At 57.1% G+C, this 13,203-nt stretch overlaps 1 protein-coding gene across 2 annotated transcripts in view; it reads right to left on the reverse strand.

The window, feature by feature from the left end:
- Window positions 1-866: 866 nt before the first annotated feature.
- Window positions 867-13,203, reverse strand: part of SH2D3C (SH2 domain containing 3C) — a 23,604-nt gene continuing 11,267 nt past the window's right edge. For both annotated transcript variants that reach the window (XM_005421320.2, XM_031057217.1), the window contains 9 exons: window positions 7,351-7,479; window positions 6,626-7,071; window positions 4,860-4,984; window positions 4,022-4,599; window positions 3,666-3,781; window positions 3,320-3,491; window positions 2,496-2,607; window positions 1,671-1,877; window positions 867-1,552 (listed from right to left, as the gene is read on the reverse strand). In XM_005421320.2, the coding sequence (XP_005421377.1) occupies window positions 1,377-1,552; window positions 1,671-1,877; window positions 2,496-2,607; window positions 3,320-3,491; window positions 3,666-3,781; window positions 4,022-4,599; window positions 4,860-4,984; window positions 6,626-7,071; window positions 7,351-7,479 (2,061 nt within the window). In that variant the 3' untranslated portion in view covers window positions 867-1,376. The remainder of the gene's footprint in view (window positions 1,553-1,670; window positions 1,878-2,495; window positions 2,608-3,319; window positions 3,492-3,665; window positions 3,782-4,021; window positions 4,600-4,859; window positions 4,985-6,625; window positions 7,072-7,350; window positions 7,480-13,203) is intronic.

The raw sequence follows: 13,203 nt of genomic DNA on the forward strand, positions 1-13,203 counted from the left end.
GCTTCCGCACGCCCGCACTACAACTCCCAGCGTGCCCCGCGCGAAGGAGGACCCAGAAAGACCCGCTATGGGAAAGAGGCGTGACCATGCACAAAGAGGGCGTGGTCTGTTCGGTATCGCCCCGCCTCCCACCTGGGCAGGGTCCCTGTCCCCCCCCGTCCTTTCTGTCCCCTCGTGCCCTGGGGACCCACGACCCTCTCGTAGAGAACAATCTCCTGAAATTCAACAAATGCAGGGTCCTGCACCTGGGGAGGAACAGCCCTGAACACCGGTACTGGCTGGCGGCTAACACAGAAAGCAGCTCTGCAGAAAAGGATTGGGGGTCCTGGTGGACAACAAGTGTCTGTGAGCCAGCAGGGTGCCCTGAGGGACAACAAGGCCAGGGGGATCCTGGAGTGGATTAGAGAGAGTATTGCCAGCTGGTCAGGGAGGTGATCCTGCATCTCTGCTCATATCTATCTATCTATATCTATATCTATATCTATATCTATATGTATGTATGTATTTATACACCTAAGGGGGGATGCCAAGACGGACCTGCTCAGTGGTGCTGTGGACAAGAGTCAATGGGTAGAAACTGATGCCCAGGAAATTCCACCTGAACACAAGTAAAAACTTCTTTACTGTGCAGTGACCATGCACTGGAACAGATTGTCCAGACAGGGCAGGTGGGACCAGATGACCCACTGTGGTCTCTTTCAACCTGAACCATTCTGTGACAGCACACAGCCCTCATCAGAAGGGCTGCCACTGGGCCACCATGGGGTCTGGGGCCAGGTTCAGCAAGGTGATTCCCCCCATCAGCCCTTCCCATGCTCTGCTCCCCCAGGGGGGCTCCTTTAAAGGACATCCACAGGACAGGGGGGTCCCCTTGAGGAACGGGATAAAAGTTTATTGTATGTAAGAACCAAACCCATGAGATATGTACATGTATTTACATGACAAAATGAATAAGCCTAATTATTTACAACAAGGACTGTCCTTCACAAGTCTGTACATCAAGAAGTAATCATGAAAATATATTTACACACAGGATCCAGCAGCTGTGGGCAAGATGGAGATGTAAAAAAACAAAACCAAAGGGTGAGGTGAGGGGCACCATGTAGACTTCGGCAGGGCTGGGTGTGGAGGCCAGTGCTGGCTGGCCCAGACACTGTCTCCACTCTTCAGAGTAGCAGTGTGGACCCCTGGCTTGTTGTGTCCTGAAGAGGTGGGTGGTAGATTTGAGGTGGCTGCTTTTCCTCCTCTTTGTCTCAAAATTGCCGACCCACGGCTGTGCCTTTCTGGGCCATCTCTCCTCCTCCTGACGCTGGGTGCCTGGTCCATTCCCTTGCCCCAGAGCCACTGGTGGGATGCAGGCTGGGAGCTGGGGGGGTTCACAGCTCGCTGAAGCGCACTGCTGGCTCCAGCTTGTGGGACAGGGCAGTGAGCACCTTGTCGAACTTCTCGTAGCGCTCAGCCTGGCTGCTCTCAGCCCCAGGGCTGCCCCAGAGCAGCCGCAGCTGGAACTCGGTGCTGAACACTTCCAGCAGCTCTGCTTTGCCCTGGAAACCTGCAAGAGGGAGGGAGAGTCAGTTCCCTGGGATGGCACCCCCTGCACCTGTGGGATGCTCCATCCTGGTGCTGGGGTGTGGCAGAGGGAAAGGGGCTCTGCTGTCCCTGCTGCTTACCCTGCAGCTTCACCTCAGCGTTGGTGTGGTAGAGCCCACCATGGTGGGCCACCATCCGTGCTGCCTCCAGGTGGGCCATGACCACCTCCACGCCGCTGTCAGTGGCCTCCCAGGGCTCGGGGCTTTCCGTGAGAGCCTCATCCCGCTCCAGCAGAGTCACAAGGGGTATGATGTGGGGAAAGGTGGTGTTGGTCAGGGGTGGTCCTTCTGGGGAGAGAGGCACTCTTAGGACCCCCCCATGGCCTCGTGACCTGTGTCCCCCTCCCCATCTCCCTGCAGAGTGCTCATGTGACCAAATGCTGCCGTGACACCAGGCTGCCACCATGCTCCCAGGAGAGGCTTCAAGGCTCAGCTGGACACAGCAGCTGCTGTGTTTGTGCCTGGGGCCATTGCTTGTCCAACAGCAGCTCCTCCCAGCCAGGGTTTTTGGCTGTGCTGGGAAGGGAGAGCTGATGGCCATGCTCAGGATGCATTTCTCAGGGCTGCAATGAGGAGCAGGTTTGCAGACCACAGGGCACCAGGCATTAGAGACACATGGCTTTTCATCTTTCCAACTGGCTGCCCTGTCCCTTGGTTTGGCACTCACTGCCATGTGAGCACAACGGTTTGGCTCAGCTGCTGGTTTTATTTAGTTATGAAATGCTTCCTTGGGAAGGAAGGGGCAAACAAGGCCAGACAGGCTCTGCTGAGTGCTGGGGTGGCTCAGCAGCCAGAGGGTGTCTGGCGCTGGCTGGGACAGGGTCAGAGCTTTCAAACAGTGATGCTGTGCCCAGACAAATGTGGGAAGGAGAAAGCAAGTGAGACAAGGAGAGTTGCTCCTGTTACCTTTCCCTTCATTCAGGCTCTTCAGGAATGGCTTAAGCTTCTTCTCATAGAGGATTGCACCCTCGGTGTGCCGCTGCCTCAGCACCATCCAGGTCTGCTCCAGCCGGGCAATCTGAAAGGAGATGGGGCAGGTAGAAGGTGCTGAGGCAGCACAGCTTCCAGGCACCAGGGAGAACAGCCTGACCCTGGATCCACAGTCCCCAGCCTTGCACACAACAGTGCCTGATGCTCCCCAAAACAGCCTCCTTCACCAGTGCTCATGGCCAGACACGGCACAGCTCTGGCACTGAGGCTGGGCTTAGGATTTCTTCCCCTGCCCGTGCCCCAGGACAGCAACCTCCTGCGTTGCAGCGGCCTTGAAGATGAGATGCAGGGAGGGGGCAACCATTCCACCTCCTTTGTGCAGGCAGGAAGCAAGACTTCCCAGCTGGGCTCGATTTAAAATTGAATTTTAATCTCCTTTCATCTTCCAAAGGGAGCAGTGTGGCCCAGAGATGCTGCTGCCACAGCCTTGAGACTGATTTGTATTGTACCGGAGGGCAGATTCATTTCCTCCCAGGAACACAGCCCAGCACAAAACAAAGGGCCCAACCACCGAAAAACAATTGGATCCTGGCGGGACAAGGCTGTCTGCTCTGTGGAGAGATGGCTCTTCCCCTTCCCTGCCTGCATCCCAGCGGATGTGGCCCCATGCCTCCCACCCGGGGCATTCTCCCCTTTCACCCATCCCAGTGACTCTTGGAGCCTGCAGGACACAGGGAGAGGGATTCACTTTGAGCAAGGGCTGAGCCCAGGACACGAGCACTAAAGGAGTGTCCCCATACCTGTGTCATTTCCAGGGCGCTCATTACAGCTGCAAAGCTGAACATGTTCCCCATGGTGCTCTTCAGCTCAGCAGCCAGCTGGATGGTTTTGTGGAGCAGGGCTGCCCGCTCCTCTGTGCTGCCTGTGCAGCCCAGGATGTCCACAGCGATCATGATGGACATGGTGTGAAACCTGCCAAGGGGGAAGACACAGAGCGGGGTCAGCACAGGGAGGGGGGATGCTCTGGGGGCTTAGACAGGGCTCCTCCTCTCCCCTGGCCCGTGCCAGGCTGGGAGCAGCCAGGGGAGCTGGAGCAGGCCGTGCAGGGCAGCCCAGAGGGCTCACTCTGGCCAGGCTGTGCCGTACCGTTCCAGCAGGTCCAGGCGGAGCTGGTGGCCGTGGGGAAGGGTGAGCAGCTCCATGCCAGAGCTCACCCCCATGAGCCGCTGCATCTCCACTGTCACACCCAATATCCGGGCCACCTGGCAAGGAAGGTGAAAGCTGGTTAGAGCTTTGTTAATTGAGGAGAGGCTGAAGCACCCTCGGCAGCCTCTTGCCCCAGCCCAGCCCCTGCCTGCCCTGGCTGATACACCAGGCAGAGCCCAGCAGGGATGCTCCAATGCTCAAGGGTTGTCTGGTGTTCAGGGATGCACTGATCCCTGCCAGCTCAGATGGATCAGAGGGCAGCAATACCCATCCCTCCCTCTAGGCCCTGGCCATACCAGGCAATCCACTTTGGTGATGTGTTTGGCCAGTGTCTTCACGTCCACCTCTGCCAGCAGCTCTTTGACCTTCTTTAGCACAGTCATCTCCAGAGGTTTGTTATCTAGGGGGATGAGCAGGGACTGGAAGGCAGCAGGGTTGAAGGAGGAGGTTGTTTCCATGGTGGGGGGCACAAAGCCCTTGAAGTCCAGCTCTGCTTTCAGCCTCTGCCCTGCCTCTGCTTCCCCAGAGCTGTTCTCCACAGTCCCTCTCTGTCCTTCCTCCACCTTTAGCCTCTCCACGTAGCTCTTTGCTGGTGGCTGCCGGGTGTCGTGGGCTGGCCTGTCCCTGCTGATGGGCGAGCTGGGGTGCAGCTGGCAGTAGTGCCCCGTGTCCGGGTCACTGTAGCTGCTCACCGAGGGAGAGGGGGAGGCACGGGCGTACCCATGGCAGGGAGTGGAGTGGGAGCTGTGGGCAGGGTCTGCAAGAGGTTTGCTGCTGTTCCCATGGCACAGCTGGGGCTCGCTGGACCTTCTTATGACCGGGGAGGCTGGGGTGATTCCAGATGCTTGGCAGGCATGTGGCTTTAGCCGTGTGACTGTAGGGAGCAGAGGGGACACTGATCAAAGCCTGAAGATGCACACGCACATAGGGACTGCAGATGCAGCAGCCCAGGACATGGGGCTCAGGGAAAACCCCTCTGCCCAAACAGAACCACCTGATCCCAGGACAGCTGCACAATGATGCAGCCCAGGACTGGCTGAGGTCCTGTCCCTAAGGTCCCCCTATCACAGCAGTGCCAAGTCCAGGCTGATCCACAGCCCCACTGTCCCCAGAGGGATGGAGGGCAATGCCTACCTGTGCTGTAGGCAGGTGATGCTGGGTTCTCAGAGATGGGGGACATGGGGGAGTGCAGGTCTTGGATCTGGTCCACACTGACAGCACAGTTGCGCATGATGTCTCTGTGGTGGGGCATGGACATGCTGGGGAGGGGACAGAGGACACAGGTTAGTCCCTTAAACAGGGCCCAGGCAAGCACAGAGGGGCTGGGATGAGGGTTTGCTGCCCCAACACCTCCCTTGGATCATCACCTCCTTCCACAATTACAAGCCCAGCTGGAGCAGTGAGCAGGCAGTCCCTGCAGCAGCTGGGAGCAGAAGGGGTCACTACCCACTGACCGCCATAAATCAGAGACACACCTGCCTGCAGGGACCCTGGTCCTACAGAGGAGAACAGAGAAATGCAACAGTATGCCATGCCAACCCAAACTGCTTGGGATGGGATGAGCTTGGTCCACTCCAGGGCGCTGTGAGGAAGTGAATCTAGCAAAGAAGTCATGGACAGTTGTTTTCTAGGGTTGTGCTGCAAAGTGGTATCTAACACTGTGTTACTCTATTTCTACCTGGGAGCTGTGTTGGGCTAGTTAGGTGTTGCTCTGACCCAGAGTTTAGGAGAGCTGGAAAGTGCCTGGAAATGGGACTTGGGAAGTTACATAACAAGCAACGAGGTCCTGGGCTGGTGGGGCAGCAAGTCGTGGCCTGGTGCAAACACTGCGTGTCAATGGAGCTGCAAAACCTGCTGAGTGCAGGGAGGGTTGCAAGGAGTAATGGCAGGTAATTCACTGCCCTCCCTGCTGTAGGTGAGGGCTAGGCTGCTGAGATGTGTTTGGTCTTGAGCACTGTGCCTCAGCAGTGGGAGGAGAAAGGGACAGCAGTGGTGGTGATAAGGGATTTGGGGAAAATGTGAGTGATGAGGAAAGACTGATGGATCTGGGCTCTTCTGGAAGTCTGAGTGTTTTCCTTTTCCCAGCCATAACAGTTGGTTGCCTGTTTTCTGCTGGTGCATTCTCACCCTGCCCCTGGGCTCAGAAGGTCAGGGTGGTGAGAAAGCAGCTTGGCTTAAAAACAGGCTGTGTCCTGCTGGAGGCAGGGGTAGATGGGTCTGCCCTTGGCTGCTGCATGTGAGGATGGATATGTGTGTGGCCCTGCCTTCCCTGCAGGGCTCTGGGCAGCCTGAGACGGCCAAAAGTGAGCCATACAAAGGAAGTCTCCTCCTCCACCTCTAGAGAAGCCCAGCTGGCCAAGGTTAATGTGAACAGCTCAGCTTTGTGAAGGCTGTGATCCAGGATCTGTGCAGACTCCATCAGCACAGACCCATCAGTCTCCTCCTGCCCATCAGGCTTTCAGCCCTGCTTGGTAACTCCCTGCAAATGCTGAATGGAAAGGGCTCTGAAACTAAAAGGGCCATTCAAAACCAAACAACAAATGCTGTCTTGGTGTCTGGGAGTGACTCTCCTCTCATGTTTGCCTGGGAAAGCTCAGCTCCATGGCTCTAACAAGCCCTGACATGCTGGTAATCCTGGACTGGGTGATTGTAAAACACTCTCTGGCTTCTGGCCTGAGATGCTAAAGTCATGTCTGCTCGCTGGGTGTCTGCTGTGGTAGCTCAGCATGGCTGGCAGCCAGCCTGGGAGAAAAACCCAGTTCCAGCTGAGTACTGGTTCTTCCACCCCTGACCTCCAACCTCTGCTCTGCACCCAGAGAGCAGGGACTGAGCACACCCTCCCTCATTCCCGAGGCCGATCCTCTGCTCAGCTGAGCTGGGACGACACCACGCACACTCACCTGGTTGGGCAGCCCTCAGCCCTGGTGATCTTGTCTGCGGTCAGACCGTCTGTCATGGTGATGCTCCTCCTCTTGATGTGCCCTTTCTGGCTGGAGGGGCTGTGGGCTCCCCCGTGCTTGCCGTTGGCCAGCCCGTAGCTGGCTTCCAGGTAGCGCAGGGGGAAGGTGCGGTTGATGGGGCAGTAGATGATGGCCCCGCTCTGCTCCGAGATGGCCTTGCGGTTCCCCACGTAGAAGCGCACGAGGGCAGGCACGTGATCAAAGCTCTCCTGCTCAAAGAGGTACTGGACATGGCTGTGGCCATCGCTGGACTTGACTGTCACCTTGTTGATCTTGAAGTGCAGCGGCTCGTTGCGCCAGCGGCACGTCAGCACGTAGTCACCCAGGCTGGTGAGCGAGTCACGGATCAGGAAGTCACCGTTCCTCTGCACAAGGCTCTCAGACACCTGTCGGGGGCACAGGGCACAGCTCAGCCACAGCCAGGCTGGATGGACCACAGGGCAGGAGGGGATGCTCTGCTGGGGTGTTATCTGGGGCGCTGGTTGTTCCCCTTGCCGCCAGCTCTGAGCCACAAGAGGGCATTTGGTGTGGCAAAATCAGGCAGCTCAGAGCTAATGAAGCCCTGGACCAGATGTTTCCCAGGAGGAAAGGCTGGTGGTTCTGTGTGGCCTCCCACAACATTCCAAGTGAAGGGTGCCTGGAGCCACCCCCCTTCCCCATCTCACCTCCCGGGGGATGCGGCCGTGGTACCAAGCATGGCTGGGCAGGACAGTGCTGCTCAGCTTCAGCTCCTCTTCCAGCTCCTTGTGAAGCTTTTCTGGTGATGAGTCTAGGATGTATTTCTCCTTGGAGAACTGTGCAGGAGAAGAGAGAGTGTCAGGCAGTGCAGCAGTGCAGGGACTGGGGAAGGAAGGGCTGGCAGGATCCCCATGTGGGGACTGTGGCACCTGCCAGGAGCACGACTGTCCCCAGAGGCCAGGTAACTCAGCTGTGTGTGAGGATTACTGCTTGTGGCAAAGGATGTGGTAATGTGCCAGGTCCTGTCACCAGGAGCACTTGGAGGGGCTCCTGGTGGCACATCCCTATCGTGCTTGGCCACCCTGTGCCTGGTGTGCCCATGGTAACCCCTTAAACATCTCTGGGGCTGAGCTGCCATGAGAAGCACTCTTTCAGGAGGAAACCTGCATTATTGCTCCTCCTTTAAATATCTACCACAATTCTTCTTTCAAAGGGTTAACTCACTGTGTTTAGCCTGATGGCAGCATATTTATGTATGTCATAGTAATGACAAATGTAAAGGGAACCTTCTGCGTTGAAATTAGCTTTTAGAAATTAGCTTTCACCAGCACTGGTGCACCTGAGCCGGGAGGATGCAATCTGCCCCCTCCTTTCCCCTGGAGAGATAAGGGATGATGGCTTCATGTGTCTGTTGGCTGGAGCCTGCCTGCCTCCCTCCTTGCCTGCTGCTGGGCCAGTATTCCCAGAGTGCAGCTGCTGGCATGGTGGAGCCAGGGGATGTGAGCACAGGTTTGGGGCTCCTGTGTGCTTCACATGAGGCAGTTCTGTTTGACACAGTGGCTTTGAGGTGATCCTGCTGTGGCACTGACACAGCTGCATGATGGAGCAGGGCCTGGGAGCCAAGGCTCCTGGGTTCCCTCCATATCCCAGATGTGTGGTGTCCTGAGAGGGGGATACGTGTGCCACTGCCATGGACTAAAAGCTTGGGTGGGGCTGCTGGGGTGCCCTGTTCCTCTGCTGCCAGGAGCGAGGGTGGCTGGTGGCCTGGCTCCCCTCTGGTGGCAGTGAAGTCTGGCCCAGCTCCCAGTGCCTGTTGGGGCAGGATTCTGGTATTGTCTCCCAGAACAGGCATGGGCTTGAAGCCCTGCTGACACTGCTCTGGCCCTGCCAGAGGAGCAGGCTGGCACTCACAGCTGACCTTGTGTGGTTCCCCAGAGCACAGGGGGCTGCAGCCCCACGCCAGCACCTCAGGGACTTGCCTTGGAGCTGACCTCTCTGCCCAGTGCCTCATGCTCTGTGCCTTGTATTGATTCCCTCTGCTCCTCCACTGGTTGTGAGCAAGGGAAAGTGTAGAGAACTGAGCTGCTCTCCTGCCTTTACCCACTGCTCTTGTGGCATTCTTGGGACCCCATGGAGTCCCTCAGCAGGACCCTGACCCCAGGCCTCTCCTTCCCTAGAGGAGATGTTCCATCCCTCCTGGTAGCTGCATTCATTCACCAAACCAGGCAGAGACACTGTCCTGGGGACCCTGCTCCAGCCTGGGGAGATGGAAGGAGGCAGTGGCAAAGGGCCTATGCCCTGGACTGTGCTCTCCAGGGCTTCCCCTCACCAGCCTGGACCTGCCTTTATTCCTCCCTTCCCAACTCCTGTCAAGTCAAAGGTGGTGGGAGAGTGGAAGCAGCCTATGAAAACAGTGTGTATTGAACTCTGACTTGCTCATCCAACCATATTTATTCTCTCTGTGAGAGGGTCCTGTTGTCTGGAGCTGCAGGGATGTGTGGATTGTCCCCCCTGACCGAGGGCTGAGCACTTGCTGCTGCTCTGGGCCCTCCTGCAGACAAAGCCACCCGGTGCTGCTGAGCCCGATTAAAAATAAATGGTGGCTGGCGGATGCTGCAGGGGTCCAGCTGCCTCCTGGGGGGCCCAGGCCGAGCAGATGCTGTTTCCATGGTGACAAATCCATTGCCACGGAGCAGACCTGGCTTGGCCGAGGGGTGCTGGGGGACCCTTGCCTGCAGCACCCTCTCTGTGACACGGCTCCCCCCAAACTCGGGGGCATCAAGGGACCCCCCAGGAACCTCTGCTGTTTGTGCAGGTGAAAGCCATCAGAGCTGAGCTGGGAGCAGTTTGGATTACAGCTCTCCCCCCACCACCCCTGGAGCAGGGATTAGTGCCTGTTCTGCTCAGCATTGTACATCTGGGTTTTCCTCCAAATCCTCCCCATGCAAATGTGCAGGGTAACAAAAACAAGCCCATCTGAGCAGTGCCCGGTGTCTCCAAGCCCAGATTTGGGCAGCAGCTGGCTGGCATCCATGCCAGGAGCCATGAGCTAAGCTAGCAGGAGAGAACAGGAGGTTTGGGAGAGGCAAGGAAGGCTTTGCATCTTGCAGATGGGGGAGGGAGCTTAGCTGTGAGCAGAGGGTGTCAGGAGCCACCTTCTCCAGCCTTGTGGAGGACACTGTCCCTTCAGCTCCTTGTCTGAGTAGTTGATTTGCATGGCCACCAAGAATCCACTGCTTGCAGTGACTGTCAGGCTAAATTGGCTGGGGAGGCAGCATAGGGCTGATCACGGGGAGCCCTTTTCCTTGGTGTGATGTAACTGAGACACGTCCTTATTGTGAGTCTCTCATGCTAATCCAACATGCTGCCAAAATGACCTGTCTGCTCCCCTCTTGTGCGGGAGCTGGGCTCCCCATGAGCTGTGCTGTGCAGGGCCGTGTTTCCTCCTGAGCCCTCCAGCAGCGCTTGAGCTTCCCCTGCTCCATCGGGAGCGTGTCCCCGAGGAGCTGGGCTCACAGCTGCCAGCTGGACAGGTACCAAGATGCTGGCACGGCCTGGCATGGCATGGCCTGGCATGGCATGGCAGGGTGTGAGCGGATGTCTGAGCACCACTGAAATGCCATGCTTGGCGCTTTCACCCGTGCCAAGGGAACATTTCATCATGCACGGCCCTGTGTGAGGCCTTGCACACTCTGGGTTGGGTGTGGGGAAAAGCCTGGACTCCCATTAGCATCCCATGTTCATGCTGGGCTCCAGCATGAAGGACCCCGAGGCATCTTGCAGCCAAACAGGAGAAAATGGGGATTGGAGCGGTTCTCCAAACCAGCCGCACCAGATAAACCAGCTCAAAATGTGCCAGAGATGATGCCAAGCTTTGCTTGAGGAATCCCAAGCAGCAGCCAAGCTGGCTCGGCTGGAGAAAGGAGAGTGCCCCCATGGGCTGTTTCACAGTCCTGGGGCTGGGGAATCCTCTGGAGCAGCCATGCAATGGGGAAGCTGCCATGAGAAGGCAATTCCTGAGGCTCTCCATCCCTGCCTGCTTCCCTGACACGCTGTGCTGCTTTCTTGATGGAGGACGTGCTTCCAGCTGAGTGGCAAGGACTGGAGCTGGTAGTGGAAGGGCAAGAGCTGCAGGGATGGAGGGTGCTGATGCCTGTGGTGTGTATAAAACCAGCAGCTGTCACTCTGCCTGCTCTAAGGAGAGCTTCAAAGGCTGGCATTTGGCTTTCTATGCTTGCAGAGGTAATCTTATGAAACTGGAGTGATTTCCATTCTGCTTTCCTGCTCTTCCCTCCCAACCTGGAGGAGTTGCAGATGAGGATGAAGTCAGCTTGGAGAGCAAGGTGTACTCACACCCCACCCTGCTGATAACATCTGACTAACCCCAAGGCACCAAGCACATCTGTTCTCCCTCCTGCTCATGCTGCCTACCCTGTGCTGGGACCCTGGCTAGGGAAATCCCAGCTCCTTCTGGAGTTCTCCACCCCTGCTCTGGCTGCTGGAGCAGCTCTGGAGCCTGGGAAGCAGAACTGTGAGGGAATGGAGTAACAAGCCATTGGGAATAGGTGTCTGGGGAAAGCCACAGACTTGCATGAGGGGTCTTCTCTGCCTCCTCCACACCTGGCAATGGGCTAGTTCAGTGATGTGTTTTGGAGCAAACATCCTTGCATCATCATGGCAAACCCAAGAACCATTCTGCCTGCCTGATGCAGGGCTGCTGCACTTACCAGTCCAGCCACCACCCAAAAATGATTACTCCACCCTGCCTGACCATGAGAAAATCCCACCACAAACAATGCCCAGGTTGTTATGGGCTTGCTCTCAGTTTGCATGTCCTGCTGTGAGCCAGTCTGTCCTGCTGATCTTGATATCCATATGGAAAAGAAAACCCTTGTTCCTCTGTTCTCTCTTGCAATGAGACTAGGAACCTAAATGGCCTCTGAGAAGGCATCTGCCTACCCCATAGGTGACCGAAGGCATCTCTTGGTTATGTCACATCTCCATCAGTCCCCACTGAAGGCAGATCTTGGCTCAAGATCTTTGTTCTGGAGTTCAAAGCCCTGCCTAGGACTGGTCCTGGCTACCCTCATGGTCTCCTCTCTCCTTGCCTGTGCTCCTTTGTGGCAGCTCTGGAGCAATTCTATCTTGCTGGCAGGGGTGGGGTGCAGCTGGGGTTGATGGCCGGGAACATCTGGGTGCTCCAAGGTGGGACAAGCACCCCAGGTTGTGTGGCAGGGTGGTGGAGTATGCTGCTACTGCTACCCTGGGGGAGCAGGTCTCCAATGCAGTGATGGTGTGTGTGTGTATACACACATTTCCATCCATCTATATTTTACTTATCTCACTCCAAGACGGCGGCAGCGGCTGCTGCTGCATCCCTTTTCGGAGCTGCTATTGGCCAGAGATGATGTCAGTGCTTCCCAGGCTGGGTGCACCGCCATTGGCGGTGAGCAGGGATGCGGCTGTCAGCTGGAAGTGCTCCAGTCATTCATGGGGACTTCAGTGTGTGTTTGCTGGGCACGCTTGGACACAAATAGATGGTGAAAGATCTGGCAGAGCCAGGTGAGCACTTAGGGCTTCACTTTTAACTCTTTCTGGGGTTGGGATGGAGTGCCCTTCATCCCTTCTCACATCCCTGCACGAGAGCCAGATGCTCACCTGTCCCTCCCTTGTTGTGGCAGCAGCTGGCTGAAAGCACCCGCTCACCCCCTGCAATGTGCAGCCCAAGGGCACGTCCCCGTGCTGCTCAGTGGCCTTTGGACAAGTGGAAAAAGCTCTGCTGCTTTTCCCTCTTCACCCCCACCAGCAATCAAAATCCCTGGCTTTGCGCTGAGATCAGCCGCAATCATGACAAGACTTGAAATGCTGCTCCTGGGCTCCGTCTTACTCAGAATAATCTCTAAAGCTCAGCACCTACCTCGCTCAGCAGGAGTATGAATAACACTGCCAGCTCTCTTGGCTGCCGGCTCCCTTCTAACTTGCAGCATACTACAGCTCGTGCTTCAGACCAGAGCCTGCTTGGCTCCTGCAGTCCTAAACACCTTTGCTCTCAAACTCAGTAAATGAGGGAACCAATTCCCACCACCGTGTCCCCCTTGTGCAAATGCCAGAGTCCAAAAATAGGACACCTAGACTTGTGCCCAGACAGTGGCAGTGCTGGAACCACCACAGGACAGGTGACAGATGGATCCCAGCTTTCTCCCACCAGTCAGACCTGTGCAGTGCAGCACAGAGATGGAGACCCGGGCCAAAAAGCTGAGTGTTCATCTGGGCTCGATCTCCCTCCTGTGCTCAGTGATGCTCCGGGCACATGCCACCTTTGGGGGATGCTAAATGCTCCCCTTCATGAGGTCTGCTGCAGGTGCGGGCTGCCTGCAGACACTTTTCTGCCTGTCAAAGCGCTGGTCTGGCTCTGCTGGTGGCTTTGGCTGCTCGGTCCTGGCTGCAGGGGGGCCGAGCTCTGCCCCCCAAAACCGGCGCTCGGCTCACCCCGCGCTCGCTGCCCGCAGCAGCTTCGTGTGAGCGGGGGCACCGCAGGGCTCCCCGGGGAGGCTCCCTCG

This window comes from Geospiza fortis, unplaced genomic scaffold (genome assembly GCF_000277835.1).
Source record: "Geospiza fortis unplaced genomic scaffold, GeoFor_1.0 scaffold27, whole genome shotgun sequence".
Classification (NCBI taxonomy): Eukaryota; Metazoa; Chordata; class Aves; order Passeriformes; family Thraupidae; genus Geospiza; species Geospiza fortis.